Here is a 14125-nt window from a genome sequence, read left to right on the forward strand (position 1 = left end):
TCAGGAAAAAAAAGACTTTTAATACATGTAACAATGCTAATAAATAAAGATTAAACAAGTGCACAATCAAAATAAAATCCAACAAAATGAATGAAACACTGAACAGTCAAGTACAGTACCTTAAAAAGAAAATCCCCCCAGACATTTACACATTTTTTTTGGAAAAACTTCCAGAGGCAAACATAGACATTGTATAAAAGCATCATACATTAGCGTGTTTTCTCACTGGAGTATAACTTACAAATTATTGAAGGATAAATACTTATGGCTGACCTCCGACGTGAGACACACATGCAAAAATGTGTTTCGACATGTGTCTCTCAGATGAGCTTCAAGCCCTTGTACACGTTTGAAAAGATCAATAACAGTGAAGTGACGACGACGGCAGCCCATCTATTGACGTGAAACTCACATTTGACCTGTATATCTGTAAATGATTTTGAAAAGCTTTATTCCGTTGGTCTCTTCTCTGTTGGTGCATCGCAGAATCAAAGTCAAGGGCATGTCTGCCGAGGGATATGGCTACATCAGGCGATTGCGGGAAGAACACTCCACATCATGGGTCCTTCCGTCGGCTCCACGTGGTGTCATCAGTAGGGGGCAAACTTCTGTCTCTCTGGCTTTTTGATGCAGTTGGCTGAGGAGATTTTGGCCGTGTAGGCCGCCAGAGTGGTGTGGGACGGCGCCGCCGTCCCCGCCACGGCCGGGGCGGGGCTGGACAGAGTCAGAAAGGGGACGGACTTCATCCCCAGCAGGCCCGAGAGGGGCATGGCGCCGTACGGGGCGCCCAGGACATGAGCCGAGGTCAAGGCGCCCACGGTGGCCAAGGTGGGAGCGGGCGAGGCGGCCTGGGACGCCGGCTGGGTGAAGGCCATATTGAGGTCAACGGGAGTCGCCATGGTGGAAGCCTGGGCTGTGGATTTGGCCGTTTCTAAACTGCGAGGGCAGACGGGAGCGTGCACAGTCACAGAGACAGGACAGGGAATTATTCGGTTGCTCCAACACTGACATAGAAGCCGGGTACACACACAAAGACAAGTGGGCTGTTGTTGTCCAAACTTGACATTTTTTTTCAGTTGTCAATCCAAAATGAATCTTCTGAATCTAAAAGAGGAGAATACTGAAGAATATTACAGCATATATCCAACATGTCCATTCAACAGATGCTGCTGATCCTATTCGAGGCATGAGCCCAAGTCTGAACCATGCGTTTGAGCCCCTGGTGGTTGGTGACTACGAGTTCAGAAGGTGCTCGATTACTTATGCAGCAGAGTCTGCATTTTAAATGTAAATGGCATGAACGATCAGGTTCATTTAATCACGGCAATTGTGTAATTGGATGAATTGTGCAGCCCTATAGTTGGTAGTGCTGAATAACGTGACGGCTCCAATGTCCAGTTTGTTCTTTGCACTCCAGTTTTTCTCCATTCTTTCCTCATTGCAATGAAATGCCTTGAATCAGTTTCAGCCTCCCAAAAAGTTTAAATGTTCGTGATGTGATTTTAATGAGAAAAATGCCATTATATTACTATCATTTATAAAAAGACAGTTTTGGTCACACTTTTTCCTTCACTTGTGCACTACTTGGCCAGCTGGGGGCAGTGTAAGACAGACAAACGGATAAACAGCAATGCACTAGACTAGAGGCTCAGCTCTTCTCTCAACTTCTCAGTAGGGCAGTAAAATGTGTTGTTTCTCGCAGAGGATAAAGAATATATCATGTTAGTATTGTTATAGGGTGTGTCTACTTGTGTTAAAATATTGAGGATAACAGCACCAACATGTAGATGCTAATTGTTAGCCCGTGTGCCTATGGAGCTTCCCATTGCATGTTAAAATTCAGGTAGTGAAGGCTGTGTGGTTACTTTAAATAGAAGAGAAAACTGTTTGAACAGACTTGAGCTCTGACAAGTAAAGTATCCCTTTCAAAATAAAAAAAAACAAAAAAAAGATCAGACATGTTTTAAACAAATATTTTTTTTATGGTTTGGATGGTAACCAGACATATGGGTGGGCGGGCTGTTGATCTTGGCAGATTTTGCACACTGGGTCCATTTCAAGCTGAGGGAATGCTCAAGATTTGTTTTTTCTCTCTTTCAAAGTGGGAGAGAGGCGTGCGAGAGTGCCAGCATCACCCCATCAGTGTTCATTAGTTGGTCGGGAAATTGTGGGAAAATGCATTTATAATCTCGTATACATACACACACACACACACACACACACACACACACACACACACACACGCACGCCCACACACTCCACTCACACACACACACAACATGCCTTACCTTATTGAAGGCTTTTGTTCAAGTGCCAAACCCTTTTTTCTTTTTTTTTTGTTCCCACCATACAAAAAAAAGCCAACCTCATTTTCATTACAGCAATCTGGAGTCTCACTGGATTTATCAGGTGAAACAATTTCCTTATTAACCCTCCCATGCACCCTGTAACCTGATAACATGATTAGCTGTCCACCGTAGTAACCGCTGTCCCTGTCCTTTCTGAACTCTGACTGTAAATTTCCCCAGTGTGGGACAAATAAAGGATATCTTTATCTTAAAGGGTTAATATGAAATATTAATAATAAATATTAATGTCATATACAAATATTATTGCTTTTCTTCTGTACAGAAGTGTATTGTTGTCACCCCCCCCCCCCCCCATGTGATAGGCTTAAATATATTAAATTAACAAGTTTCTCTTCTTAACGTGATAAATTCCATGCCTTTATGTGATAAATTTCATGTTTTAGCATGATAAGTTTGACCTCCGCATTTGGTCAAATGAAACAAAGCAATTTCTTTGGTTCAGGTCACTGGCGGAGCCCTCTATAGATGTGCAGGTTTTCTTTTTACAATCAAATCTTTTAAAACACTTTTACCGAGGAGCATAGTAAACCTTTACTAGGAAAATTTAACATTGACCTTTTTTTGTCTACAGAACAATTTCTACAGAATAATTTCTCATTCATGATCATTAGTTGACTAACTGGAAAACGGAGTCATGTCCATGTGAGCTACATACTAAATATTTCATTGCTTCAAAGCACAGCTCAGTGCTTCTGCTCTTTCCCCGGGGGGGGGGGGGGCAATTACCGGTCATGCAAGGACGTAGGTCATTATCACTTATGACTACAGTGTGACCTTTGGCCCTTGTAACGGGATGCATCCCCCTCAGACTTACTCTGTGATTCATTCAATTACACGCTTGCCCTTACCAGGAGGTAATGAGGTACTGGGCCAAGTTGATGCTGACTGGGGTTCCCGTGATGGTGACATGGCGGTCACTTGTCCCGTCCAGCTGGCTGCCAATCTTGATCTGGGCCCCCGACACCTGCCTGATCTCGTTGATTTTAGTGCCCTGACGGCCAATGATGGAACCGATCAGCTGAGAGAGAAGAGAGCGACGGTGAGACAGAGCGCTCACGTGCTGCAAAGATGGATGATTCGGTGGATAACAGGGGGGGAGGATTGGCAAGGAGGACATGAGTATAATCGTAAATGATCCCATTGTTTGTTGGGTATAATGGCAGCAATGATTAAAAAAAAGAAGAAAGAAATACAGTGAATAATTATGAGGAAAATAGCACTCTATATTGTACTTTATAATTACATAGAATAAAAAAAAGAATTAAACAGTTCGCGCATCATGATTATTTTATTACAGCTGCTTCTACGAAATATTACAGTCATGCAGAACTGCTCGAGGTGACTTGGTGAGATGCAGCAATATTAGTCATTTTTCACAGAGGGTAAAGAATATATGCTTGGGAATATTGCTATATTGTCTGGTCATTGTTTGCCCTGATCACAGGATTGGACCTGAGGGCCTACAGATTAATTGGCTGCCTGAATTAATCGATTTACTGTGACTGAAGTCGCTTTTTTTGAAGTAAATATATCTGTCAAATTGCCGTTTTTTTTGGCAAGTGCGTGGAATTGAGCACACTGCCACCATACAGCCCTCGTATCTGAAATCCGACCGATGACGGCTCACATTTTGTCAAACTTGAATTGGGTCAGTTGTATTCTAGGTCCGCGATGATCTCGCAAGCACTGTTATAAATCCTCAAAATAATAACGTGCCCCAAATACATACAGTATGTGATGTGCGTCTGTGGTGGACAAAGCAGACGGACGCCGAAAAATCCAACGAATCCCAGCTGGAAACTATCATCATGAATCAAATTGGCAGACATCAGGAAAACCACTTCAAATATTGCAATAACATGGTTTGTCCTCAAGTGAGTTGCTCATCCATCCATCCATCATGAGTGTCAAAAGCATTTTTTTTTTTACCCTTGCGGGACCTGGCTTAATTGCCTTTGAGTGTGCACAGGCCAAAGAGAAGACAGAAGGCACATTTGCCTCTCATTAATCTGAGTGGCTAAAAGCTTATTGATTTCTCTGAGTGGCGGCGACTTCCCAAACAAATCACTTCCCAAATGAACGCCAGTGAGACGCATCTCCACACTAATGGAAAACATGATGGAAGAAACAACTCAAATATCTATTAGACGTTTCCCCTCAGCCGGAGGAGACAGCTGGAGACTGGAATCGTGTCGACTCCCAAAACACATGTGCGCATGTGCCGTGTTTCACCCAAAGTGGAGCCCGGCTTACTCCCAACAATAGACATTGGACTGAGGGTGGGTATCAGCTCAAGTGCAGAGTGCCAGAGCTCAGTGGCAGCTATATAGCAGGATGGGGGGTTGGGGTGGACACATTGATGGAGCACTTGAAGTATGTGTGTGTGTGTGTGTGTGTGTTGGCAGCTTAGCGGCGCCTGACGCATAGGCCGAAATACACAAACACACGCGCCGCCCATGCCGCGCTTGTTCCTGCGTTTGCCATTCCTTTCGAGAGAGGTAAGCAGCCTGTCGGGCAAAGACCAATTTGTCACACGGCGGTCCACTCGCTCTGTCTGTCTGGCTATTCTTGGCTCAGGGGTAGAGGGGGACGCAGACCATAGGCTGCCTAAAAAGAGTAACTCTGGAGACAATGGCCAGCACGGAGCCCAAATCGCAGATAACACCTCCACCCACTGAGACTCGCAATCTTCTCTGGCCTTTCACGACAGCTGTCAATAGACGCCAGCTGTCAGCAGGTTTGGTGCAAATGACAGTGGCATTCTTTGGAAAAGCACAAGAGCGGGGATGGGCAACAGGCGGCACAGGCCCTTTTGATTCTTTTTTTTTTTTTTTTTTACTGTCACAGACTACTGGTTTTTCTTTTGTAATACCCGTGTTCACAATTAAATCGCACACCACTGCCTGCATCCTCACGACTCTAGTTGTGTATCAGAGAACAGTGAGGGTAGATCAAGAAAATATTGTTTTTCAGGATAAAGCAGAAAATAAATTAGATGTGCACTGAATCTAAATGCAAGCCTATCTGCCTCGTTTGCTTCGAGCCATGAAAGAAGTCACCATTTCAATACTGATCTCAAAAGTACACAAACGACAGTGATTTATTTTTTTTCCTCCCAGGAACCGCTGACAGTTCGTTTGAAGTGCATGAGCACTAGTTACTAAACTTACTCCACCAGAAACTAGGATACTGTATATTCAACGCTTAATGGTGTTACAAAAATGTATATGATGGGTTAGAGAAGTGGCCGTTGCGACAGATGGCGGACTCACCATGCAGACGGACACATTGGGGATGAACTTTACTGCCCTTGACTAAACTGTGTTCACACAGCCCGCCTAATAATTGGGGGATTTTGAATGACATGTAGGACAAACACTATCGAAATAATCTTAAGATCTTCAAGTGAGTTGATTTTTGAAAGCATGCACAAATGTCGTCATTGCAATTAATGTTGGTTTGCTGTTCAGCAGTTTTGTGCCATCTCTGAATAAGAATTTTTTTGCAAGAGAGCACTTTGCACAGGGGGAATAAAAAACACAGTTCATGGTTATTTTTTGTTGACTTCAAAGACTTTGATTTTTTTATTTTTTAGAATATGCATTTGAGCCTTAAAACATATGAAGCTAATCTTCCATACATTGATTTGATCAACCATCCGACATGTGCACATACCGGAGGGTATTTTGTTCTTATTTAATTTTATACACCTGGTTGAGGAGGGTGCACTATGATGCGGTGCCCCGGTCGCGCTGATGAAAAATTGTGGCTCCCTCCATCGTTCAAGTTGCCTAGCCCTACTCTAGCGTGTACACAATGCTCGCTGCAAGCGTATTGCTGCTGTATACAGTGTGTCATCCACTTCCTGCTGAGCTAGTCATTGGAGGGGAGGCAGGAAGAAGGATGCGATGGTAGAGCCTGGGCAGCCGTTTCTCTTCTGGCAAAATCTTTGCAGTGCTTAAACACGCTATCCTTTTCACCGTGCGTAAGCACTTTCTCGGTGCATCAGTGTTCATTGCACGGAGCAAATTGTGCGTGATGAGAGTGGGGGTTAAGGGAACAATGGAAACTTACAGCTGTTCCTGTCACATAGAGAACTGATATCCCTCATTCCACTGATGCACTGTATCACTCCCTGTGAGGGTTTGTTCAAGGAAAAAAAAACACCCTTCAGAGTATTTTAGAAATGTGGCTGAAGGTCTGAAGGCTTGCGACTGTACTCTGCACAACAGTGCAAGCTGCAATCATCAATCTAGCGCTTGTTTTTCCTCCGCTCCTTGAGACGGTGAGCAAAATGAGTTTTTCCTTTGTAAACAGGTGGAAGGTTCAAAAGGCGCAGGCTAGAATTTACTGGGCTTTTCGAGGGCAAACTGTAGGTAGCAAAACAGGAGCGGCTTGAGGTACAAGTTTCATTTCTTCTATCATCACTTATATCTTAAAACACTCTCTCAAATGAGGCTTTCCCATTGGGATGAATGAAGATGCCATTAATTCTTTCCAGCCCCGCTTCAATCCCAAAACATTTGATGAGGCAAAGGAGCACTCCATGATATTGTACTTTATCAAATTAAATGAACATTAATAAGACCCAATTAAATGGAATAAAAAGGAATTCAACATTTTTTTTTGTCACACTGCATCTGGTGTACCATTCTTGGTCACCTGCAGACAGTATGAGGCAGGCCGAGGATATACACCAATTGAGGCATTAATTATGAATCCCACTTAGCAGTCCTGCCTGGATACAACAGCCATTCATATTACAGCATGGCGTGTCCTTCCTAAAACTTCCTACGACCAATAATGTTTCATTGAATCCTCTCATCTCCTCTCTCAGCTCATCAGTGCAGAACTAACGTCGGTCGTTCTCCACACCGGGTAAAGACTATCCCGCATAAGTGTGATTACCGTTATTGTCTGTCGATATGTTCTTGCAGCCCCGCTTGCGTTCGGTCCGGTGTTTAAATGGTTAAAACACTGCAATATAGATGCTCTTCATGTCAGCATTAAGCTTGTCATCTGACAGGTGGCTATTTTGATCATTTTTGTTCATTATTTGACCGACTGCTGCTTATTGATAAGTGTGTTTGCTTGAGTTCACTGCAGGTTTCCATATTAACTGTGGGCCATAAGCCGGGGGCACAAAGTGACCACTCACTGACACTGGCCCAACCAGGAGTGGACAAAAACCAACACATTTTCTGTTTTTTTAATGTTTAATATTCAATATTTTTTTCTCATGTAAGGAAGGACTAAAGGCCAGAAAATGTCAAATTTTCAATATTAAAATAGATTTTATACAACAAAAAGAAAATATCACATGCAAAAATGAATATTAAAAATAATCACTGAATTTGATGAATTGCATAATGAATATAGCAGGCCAGTGCCAGTTCTGGCACGGCCACCACAGTGGTCACTACCGTCCTGCGACAATACAGCGCTCAGACCTCAAATCTGTGCTTACAAGTCAAAGCAAAAAATTTGTTCCCCCCCCCACAAAAAAAAAAAGGCTCATCCCAAACGACTTGTAAGTTGAGTCTCTTGTATTTCAATTTTGGAGTGGTTCAAATTCTGCCTGTCAACTTGGGATGGAAGCTTAATGTCCTTATAAAATGAAAATACTGTACATGTCTTGTATTGGTTCACCACAGGGTAGTAAAGTGTTGTCAACAACCCTGCCAATTTTGAATGATAGAAAAAAAAACCCAGTACAGTGGTGCCTATGAGATGTTCATGGTAAAAGCTTTCAAGCTTTAAATTAGAATTCAATTTTTTTCGTTTGTTTTGCTTTGACTTGCATGCACAAGCTCTCAATTTGAGCGCGAGATTGTAGCCGTGACATGCATACTTGACAAAAAGCATCCCTTTGGGAGATGCCATGAAGTATTCTTCAAAATAAAGGTTTATAAATGTTTACTGCCACTCTCGGATGAAAGTTACTCTCAAATTAAACATAAAACAAAGTGAATTACACATCTGAAACAACCGCATAGCTTGCGCAACCTGAATGCCAACGCTCAATGGGAAGCTCTTAACATTTATGTTCTATGTGGCGGTATTAGCATTGGACATCTGAAAAACAAATGGTACCTCAACAGGTAAACAGACCAAATACCAATATTCACTGGTGTATATTCTTTATCCTTTTGGAACAATGACTAATATTATTGCCGTCCTGAGAAGCTGAGAGAGGAGCTGCACCTTCATGACAATATATCCACGTCTGTTTTATACTGCCCTCGGTGGCAAAAGGGCGCGCACCAGAATGAGCAGCGTGTGCGACAAACACTGTGTAATTCTTTTTAATCGTATGTCATAGGGCTGGGGGAAAAAAATTCCCTGGGTGATCAATGGAATACTCGATTGGATAATACATTCCCCAAAAATGTATAAGACGGAACCAAATATTGTGTCATTACGTTATTGTATGTTTGCATAAAGTGCAGTGTAAAGTACAATTTTCCCATTAAAAAAACACATCCCTCACAAAGATGCAATACAACAACATGCAGTCGTTGGTGTTAGCAATAGCTGTTTTGTAAACTATAATACAGGATATTAAATCCGATAAAAACAAAACTCCTGGAATTGTCAAAATCGAAAATATATTTAATAGCTTTTCTTTGTGATCATACCTGCAAATTAATCAAAAATGTCAACATATTCTTCTCGGTGTGGGTGCAGTGAGCTGTAATTTAGAGCTAAATGCAAATAATCGCTAATTCTTCACTTAAAGATATCCCCAATGACCTCCCAGTTCGCATCTACCCAAAAGTAAACTCTTACCCTTTGAAGCTACTTATTTGTGACCCAATTTCCAAAGACTTATTTCCTCCGTGAGCTGGAGCGAGCTTGCGGCAGAGGAAAGTCAGAGAAAGATGCGGCAACACAATGGTGGGTTTGATCCTTTCATGGGATTAAGCCAAATGTAAAGAAACCAAGCAGACTCCGCCTTTAATCTTTTATCAACATTTTGTTACCAAGACGATGGGTTTCTTCTCACGCTCGATGTTGTAGTAGGTTAGCATTAAATTCACAAAGTGAGATTTTCTTTTGTTTTTTGTGATTTTTTAACATTTATTTTTAGAATAAATGATGATGAAGTGAATCAAAGGGCTGCGATTTGTGCGCTCAGATTGGCTAACCAAAGAGGGAAAGGATGTTGGTCTGCTTCCTTATTGGCTGTTTTGACAGCAGACAGCTTCTAAGTAGGTCAGGGAACATGAGAGGATTTACACGACACTCGCGGGAGCCACTGGAAGACACTGCAATGCAGCCCAGACAGTCACGCAAAAGGATCCGTATCAGATCAAATCCCTTTAACCTTGGGTTAAGCTGAGGTTAAAGTAATGAGCGGAATTAGCGAGGAACCTCGGTGCTGAGGAACCATCTCTTTTAAAGTCACATCAGTAAGCAGGGGGTAGCGGAGTCGTGTTTTCTGGCCAAATATGAAGTCACAACACTAAGATCAATCAGAAAAAGAAAAGGTTCACTTACATCGTTGGGAATAAGGAGCTCCTGAGACGTCTGAGCGTTTGCGTCCATCCCTGACGAGAGAATGCACGAGGATCAAACTCCCAATTGTCTAAATCGTCTGATTTCAGCCTCTCAAAAGTCACGATTCTGATTTCTGTAGTCCTTCGTGACAGCAGCCTCACTATCTTTGTGTTTAATCGAAATAGACATTTGCAAGCGACCGCTTTTACTTTGACATTTTCCCTATTTTCTGTCATGTAACAGAGCAAACCAGTAACTGAATCATGAGCACTTCATGGAAACCAATAATTGTCACTTTAAAGGGATACTTTACTAATTCCCACCACTGTCAGCAGGAAAAAGTTAATATCTTGTCTATCATGACTTTGATAGCTTAATTATTTTTCACCATTAGAAATGTATTTTGCCACTTGCTGTGGACTGAAAATAAGATAAGAAAACCTTTATTAGTCTCGCAATGGAGAAATTCCCGATTCACAGCAGCAAAGTTATGAAAGGAAGAAGTAGAACAACAAAATATAGGAGCTGCTGGAAAGGCAGCCACTCACGCGGCGCCATTTTGAAGTCAAAATAACAAAAATTACACAACACAACACATAGGACACAGACAGTCGTGCAATCTTCACCACTTTTCTGCATACACTTTGTTGTCTGAAGCAGTTATAGATGAAAGAGGAGAGGATCAAAGTATGACATCACATGTGCTCAGGGCTCAAGTAACGACCAATCGCGGCTGAGTTTGCGAACGTCACATGAGCCGTCTGTGATTGGTTGTTATCTCTTGAGCAACTGTGACGTCATTTTCAGTCCACAGCAAGTGGCAAAATGCATTTCTAATGGTGTGAACTGTACGTGAAAAATAATGACGTGTTCAAATTCATTCAAGACAAAATGTAAATGTTTAACTGCTGAAAAGAGCAAAATAAGTCAAGTATCCCTTTTTTGTGTGACAAAAATAACCATTCTTTGCAGTCACAAAATACCATGTCTCAAATTTACATGTAAACCTGAAGCAGGCTCAGATGTGAATATAAAACTCTCCCTTTGAATCAGAAGCCAAGAAGTAGCTCTCAATTTGGAAAAACCCGTGTTTTTCCAAATTGAGAAAAACACGGGTGAATCCATCACTCCCCTTGGAGCGATACTGCTTCATTGTTGTGTCGTTGGCTTCGCTATAACCTCAAATCCACAACAATAATCTGACAATAAACAGCAATCGGGGGACAAATATTTTGCAATGAAATGAATTGATTGAAAATAATCCATCATTTCAATCTAACAACAAAATCGGATCAATTATATTTTATTATTGCATTGTTTTATTGCCGCAGTTCTATCTGCCTCCAAGCGGCCACTGGCAGATTGTAAAATCCCATCTCATTGTTTGTATTTTAGGGTGAGATTCCCATTGAAATGATTACTTCAGTCGTTTGAACACAGTTTTGAAAAGCAAAGATACAGTTGCTCAGCGATGTTGTGGTCCATACCAGGGATGATCGTTGTAGCGGGCTGGGCCACTGGATTGAGGCTTTGCTGCATGGACAGTTGATGGAGTTTGGCCAACTGCAAGTGGAGTACGGTGAGCATTAGAAGGTGTCCACCCTTTAACGGTGGTTTCCACTCAGCGTATTGTATCCACTCACCTCCGAGTGTGGAATGCCATATTGGTTTTGCAAAGTGTAGGCCTGCAAGAGAGCATCATCCTGCATTAAATAGATTGCAGCAATAAAAGGCAGCAGGCGGGCAATGACTGCGCACTCTTACTGGAAGAGCCTCACCGCTCAACACGCCCATCGCAACAAACTGGTGTTTTTCCGACCTGAGATTTTGCACCCTTCTCATTACATCTCCGTGAGACATTTCAAACGCCACAAAAAACTACATTTAGCATGCTTCTCATCCGCCGTCGCGTTGTGCTTCACACACTTTCTTCAATGGGCTTTTCTGAGAGCCATCTTTGAAAGATTTAGCTTGTGATGTTCAAAGACTGTTAGTGGAACTGTACATGAGAAAAGGTGCAATCATGTTGGCATTTAGCTCACGTGGTTTATTTTATGGTTGTTGCTGTTGGTGCATGGAGGGAAAGTCAAAATGACAGAACCTTTGTAACGTAGTGTGTGGTAAAGTTCTATTGTTGTGGCGCACTTGCAGTGTCAGAAGAAGGATGGTCATCATGAAGCAATTCATATCTTTTTAAACCTGTCAGTCAACCGATCCACATCATGCATTTTAGTTTTAAAATAGTCCAAATGTTTGGAACTGTAGTTGACAAAACAACAAAAGTAATAAAAAAAAAAACAAAAACAACAAAACAGTTTGCGAGAGTCTCGAGAGAAAACATGACAATCTCCATCCACTGCAGCACAACATTTTGGCCACTTGCACAATAAAATACAGGATCAGCAAATAACACAATCAAATTGGCAAAGATAATAACGTTCACTTTTGAATGGCACGAAAAGAGAGGCATGCATTAAACTACAGTGGTGCTTTGAGATATGAGTTTAATTTGTTCCTGGACCATGCCCGTAACTCCAAACACTTGAATCTCAAAGCATCCCTCCCCATTCAAATGAATGGGAATTATACTATACTGTTCCAGTGTCTCACCCCCCCGCCCCCAAAAACACCGCCAATGTGTAATGTGTTTTTTTCATAGGGAAAAACGTGATTCCATAAAAACATACAGCGATTATATATGTGTGTATTGACAAAATAACAGCGCTCACAGTCATCTATTCTTCATCCTCTGCAAAGAATGACTAATGTTAGTGTCGTATTGATGAGCTGAGAGTAGTTGAGACATCGAAATTAACAGTTCAACCATCTGCATGTCTTGTACTGCCCCAGGTGGCCAAGGCGAGCACACCAGAAAGAGCAGCATAATGGACATTCAACTGATGCAGATGTGAGACAATTTTTTTTAATGTTAATATGTTGTTACTGTGCTCCAATTTGATGTAATTCTATTACAAACTACAACAATTTGTCTTTTTTTGGGCAGTGGGAAGGCTGGAACGGATTATTGGCCTTTCCATTCATTTCAATGGGCATAGATGACTTGCGATATGAGTGTTTTGAGAACAAATCAAACGCGAGGCACCATTGTCAACAACTTGATTTATTTATCGTATTATACTCTACTTGCATGTCTTTGATGACATTGTTGTCATCATGACATGCCATAGTAAGAAGTCATGTCATGTAAAGCCACAAAAAGAGAAAAGAACCCGGTGTTGGCCCACGCCATCCATCAGCCCCCAGCGAGCCCCAACCCACTCTGCCGTGTAATTAGTGAGGCTGGTGTCTACAGACATGCAGGTCTGCATCAATATATTTCTGGTCAGAGCAGAGTGCACTCAGCTTAACTTAATTCTGCCTGACGCCAGCAGTCTACCCGCTATCAAAAGTCCATCCATGGCCATAATGTGGAGATAAGAGCTCGCCCCGTGAATGCATCATTCATGCTGCCTTTATACTCCAAAGTGCCAAACAACGACAAGTAGGACAGCAAAAAGATTGCTCTTTAATGCACTATTTTTACTCCCGTTACTTTTGCAACTTTTGGTGGGTAATAACATTTTTCATTGACTTCATTACCTTTACTTGAGTGACTTTTAGGTCACTTTTGGGTTAAATAGTACGTTAAGGCAACAGACGTTTTACTTTGACTTGAGTACAAAACAACAACAAATCAGTGACTCGGTACGTCACTGCATATTTTTACCCTTAATCGAGGAAAAATTTGGAGGTCTACTCTTTAACTTTACTGGAGTGATATTTTTCTTCAGAAGTGGTTCTCAAACTTTTTACAGCAAACACCACCTCACAAAATACTTGTGGTGGCACTTCACAAAGTGACACCACAATGACTTATATAGTACATCAAAACAGAGGTTTTTGCCCTAAAAAGTATGTCTGATAGATTTGAATTGAATGCAGAACAAGAAAAACAAATATTTTCGGACTTACAATTATTCACTTAACATTTATTGGATATAAGTTAAATAAAAATGCTTATTACAATTTTTATTTAACTTATATATTTTCAGTGCAAAAACTGTATATCACCTCAATACAGGACTTATAAGTTCAATGTGACTGAACTGTAATTCAGAAATGTACTGTACTGGATTAAATAATAGTAATAATAATAATAATAATAAGACCCTGTTTGAGCATTTAATTCAGTTATTCTTTGGTGTACCACTAGAGGGAGCCTGCTTCCCGCCAGTGGTACTCCGACCACACTTTGA

General features: G+C 41.6%; 1 protein-coding gene across 5 annotated transcripts in view; it reads right to left on the reverse strand.

Annotated features, from left to right (window-relative positions):
* The window catches only part of pcbp4 (poly(rC) binding protein 4), a 60466-nt gene continuing 46341 nt past the window's right edge, over positions 1–14125 (reverse strand). For 3 of the 5 annotated variants that reach the window (XM_086124268.1, XM_086124286.1, XM_086124259.1), the window contains 5 exons: positions 11513–11554; positions 11357–11432; positions 9870–9919; positions 3218–3429; positions 1–936 (listed from right to left, as the gene is read on the reverse strand). In XM_086124268.1, the coding sequence (XP_085980394.1) occupies positions 591–936; positions 3218–3429; positions 9870–9919; positions 11357–11432; positions 11513–11554 (726 nt within the window). In that variant the 3' untranslated portion in view covers positions 1–590. The remainder of the gene's footprint in view (positions 937–3217; positions 3430–9869; positions 9920–11356; positions 11433–11512; positions 11555–14125) is intronic. The other 2 variants (XM_086124295.1, XM_086124276.1) reach the window with 1 other exon arrangement.

The sequence above is a fragment of the Hippocampus guttulatus genome, chromosome 1 (assembly GCF_054856545.1).
Source record: "Hippocampus guttulatus isolate MCC_2025c chromosome 1, RoL_Hgut_1.0, whole genome shotgun sequence".
In the NCBI taxonomy this organism is placed as follows: Eukaryota; Metazoa; Chordata; class Actinopteri; order Syngnathiformes; family Syngnathidae; genus Hippocampus; species Hippocampus guttulatus.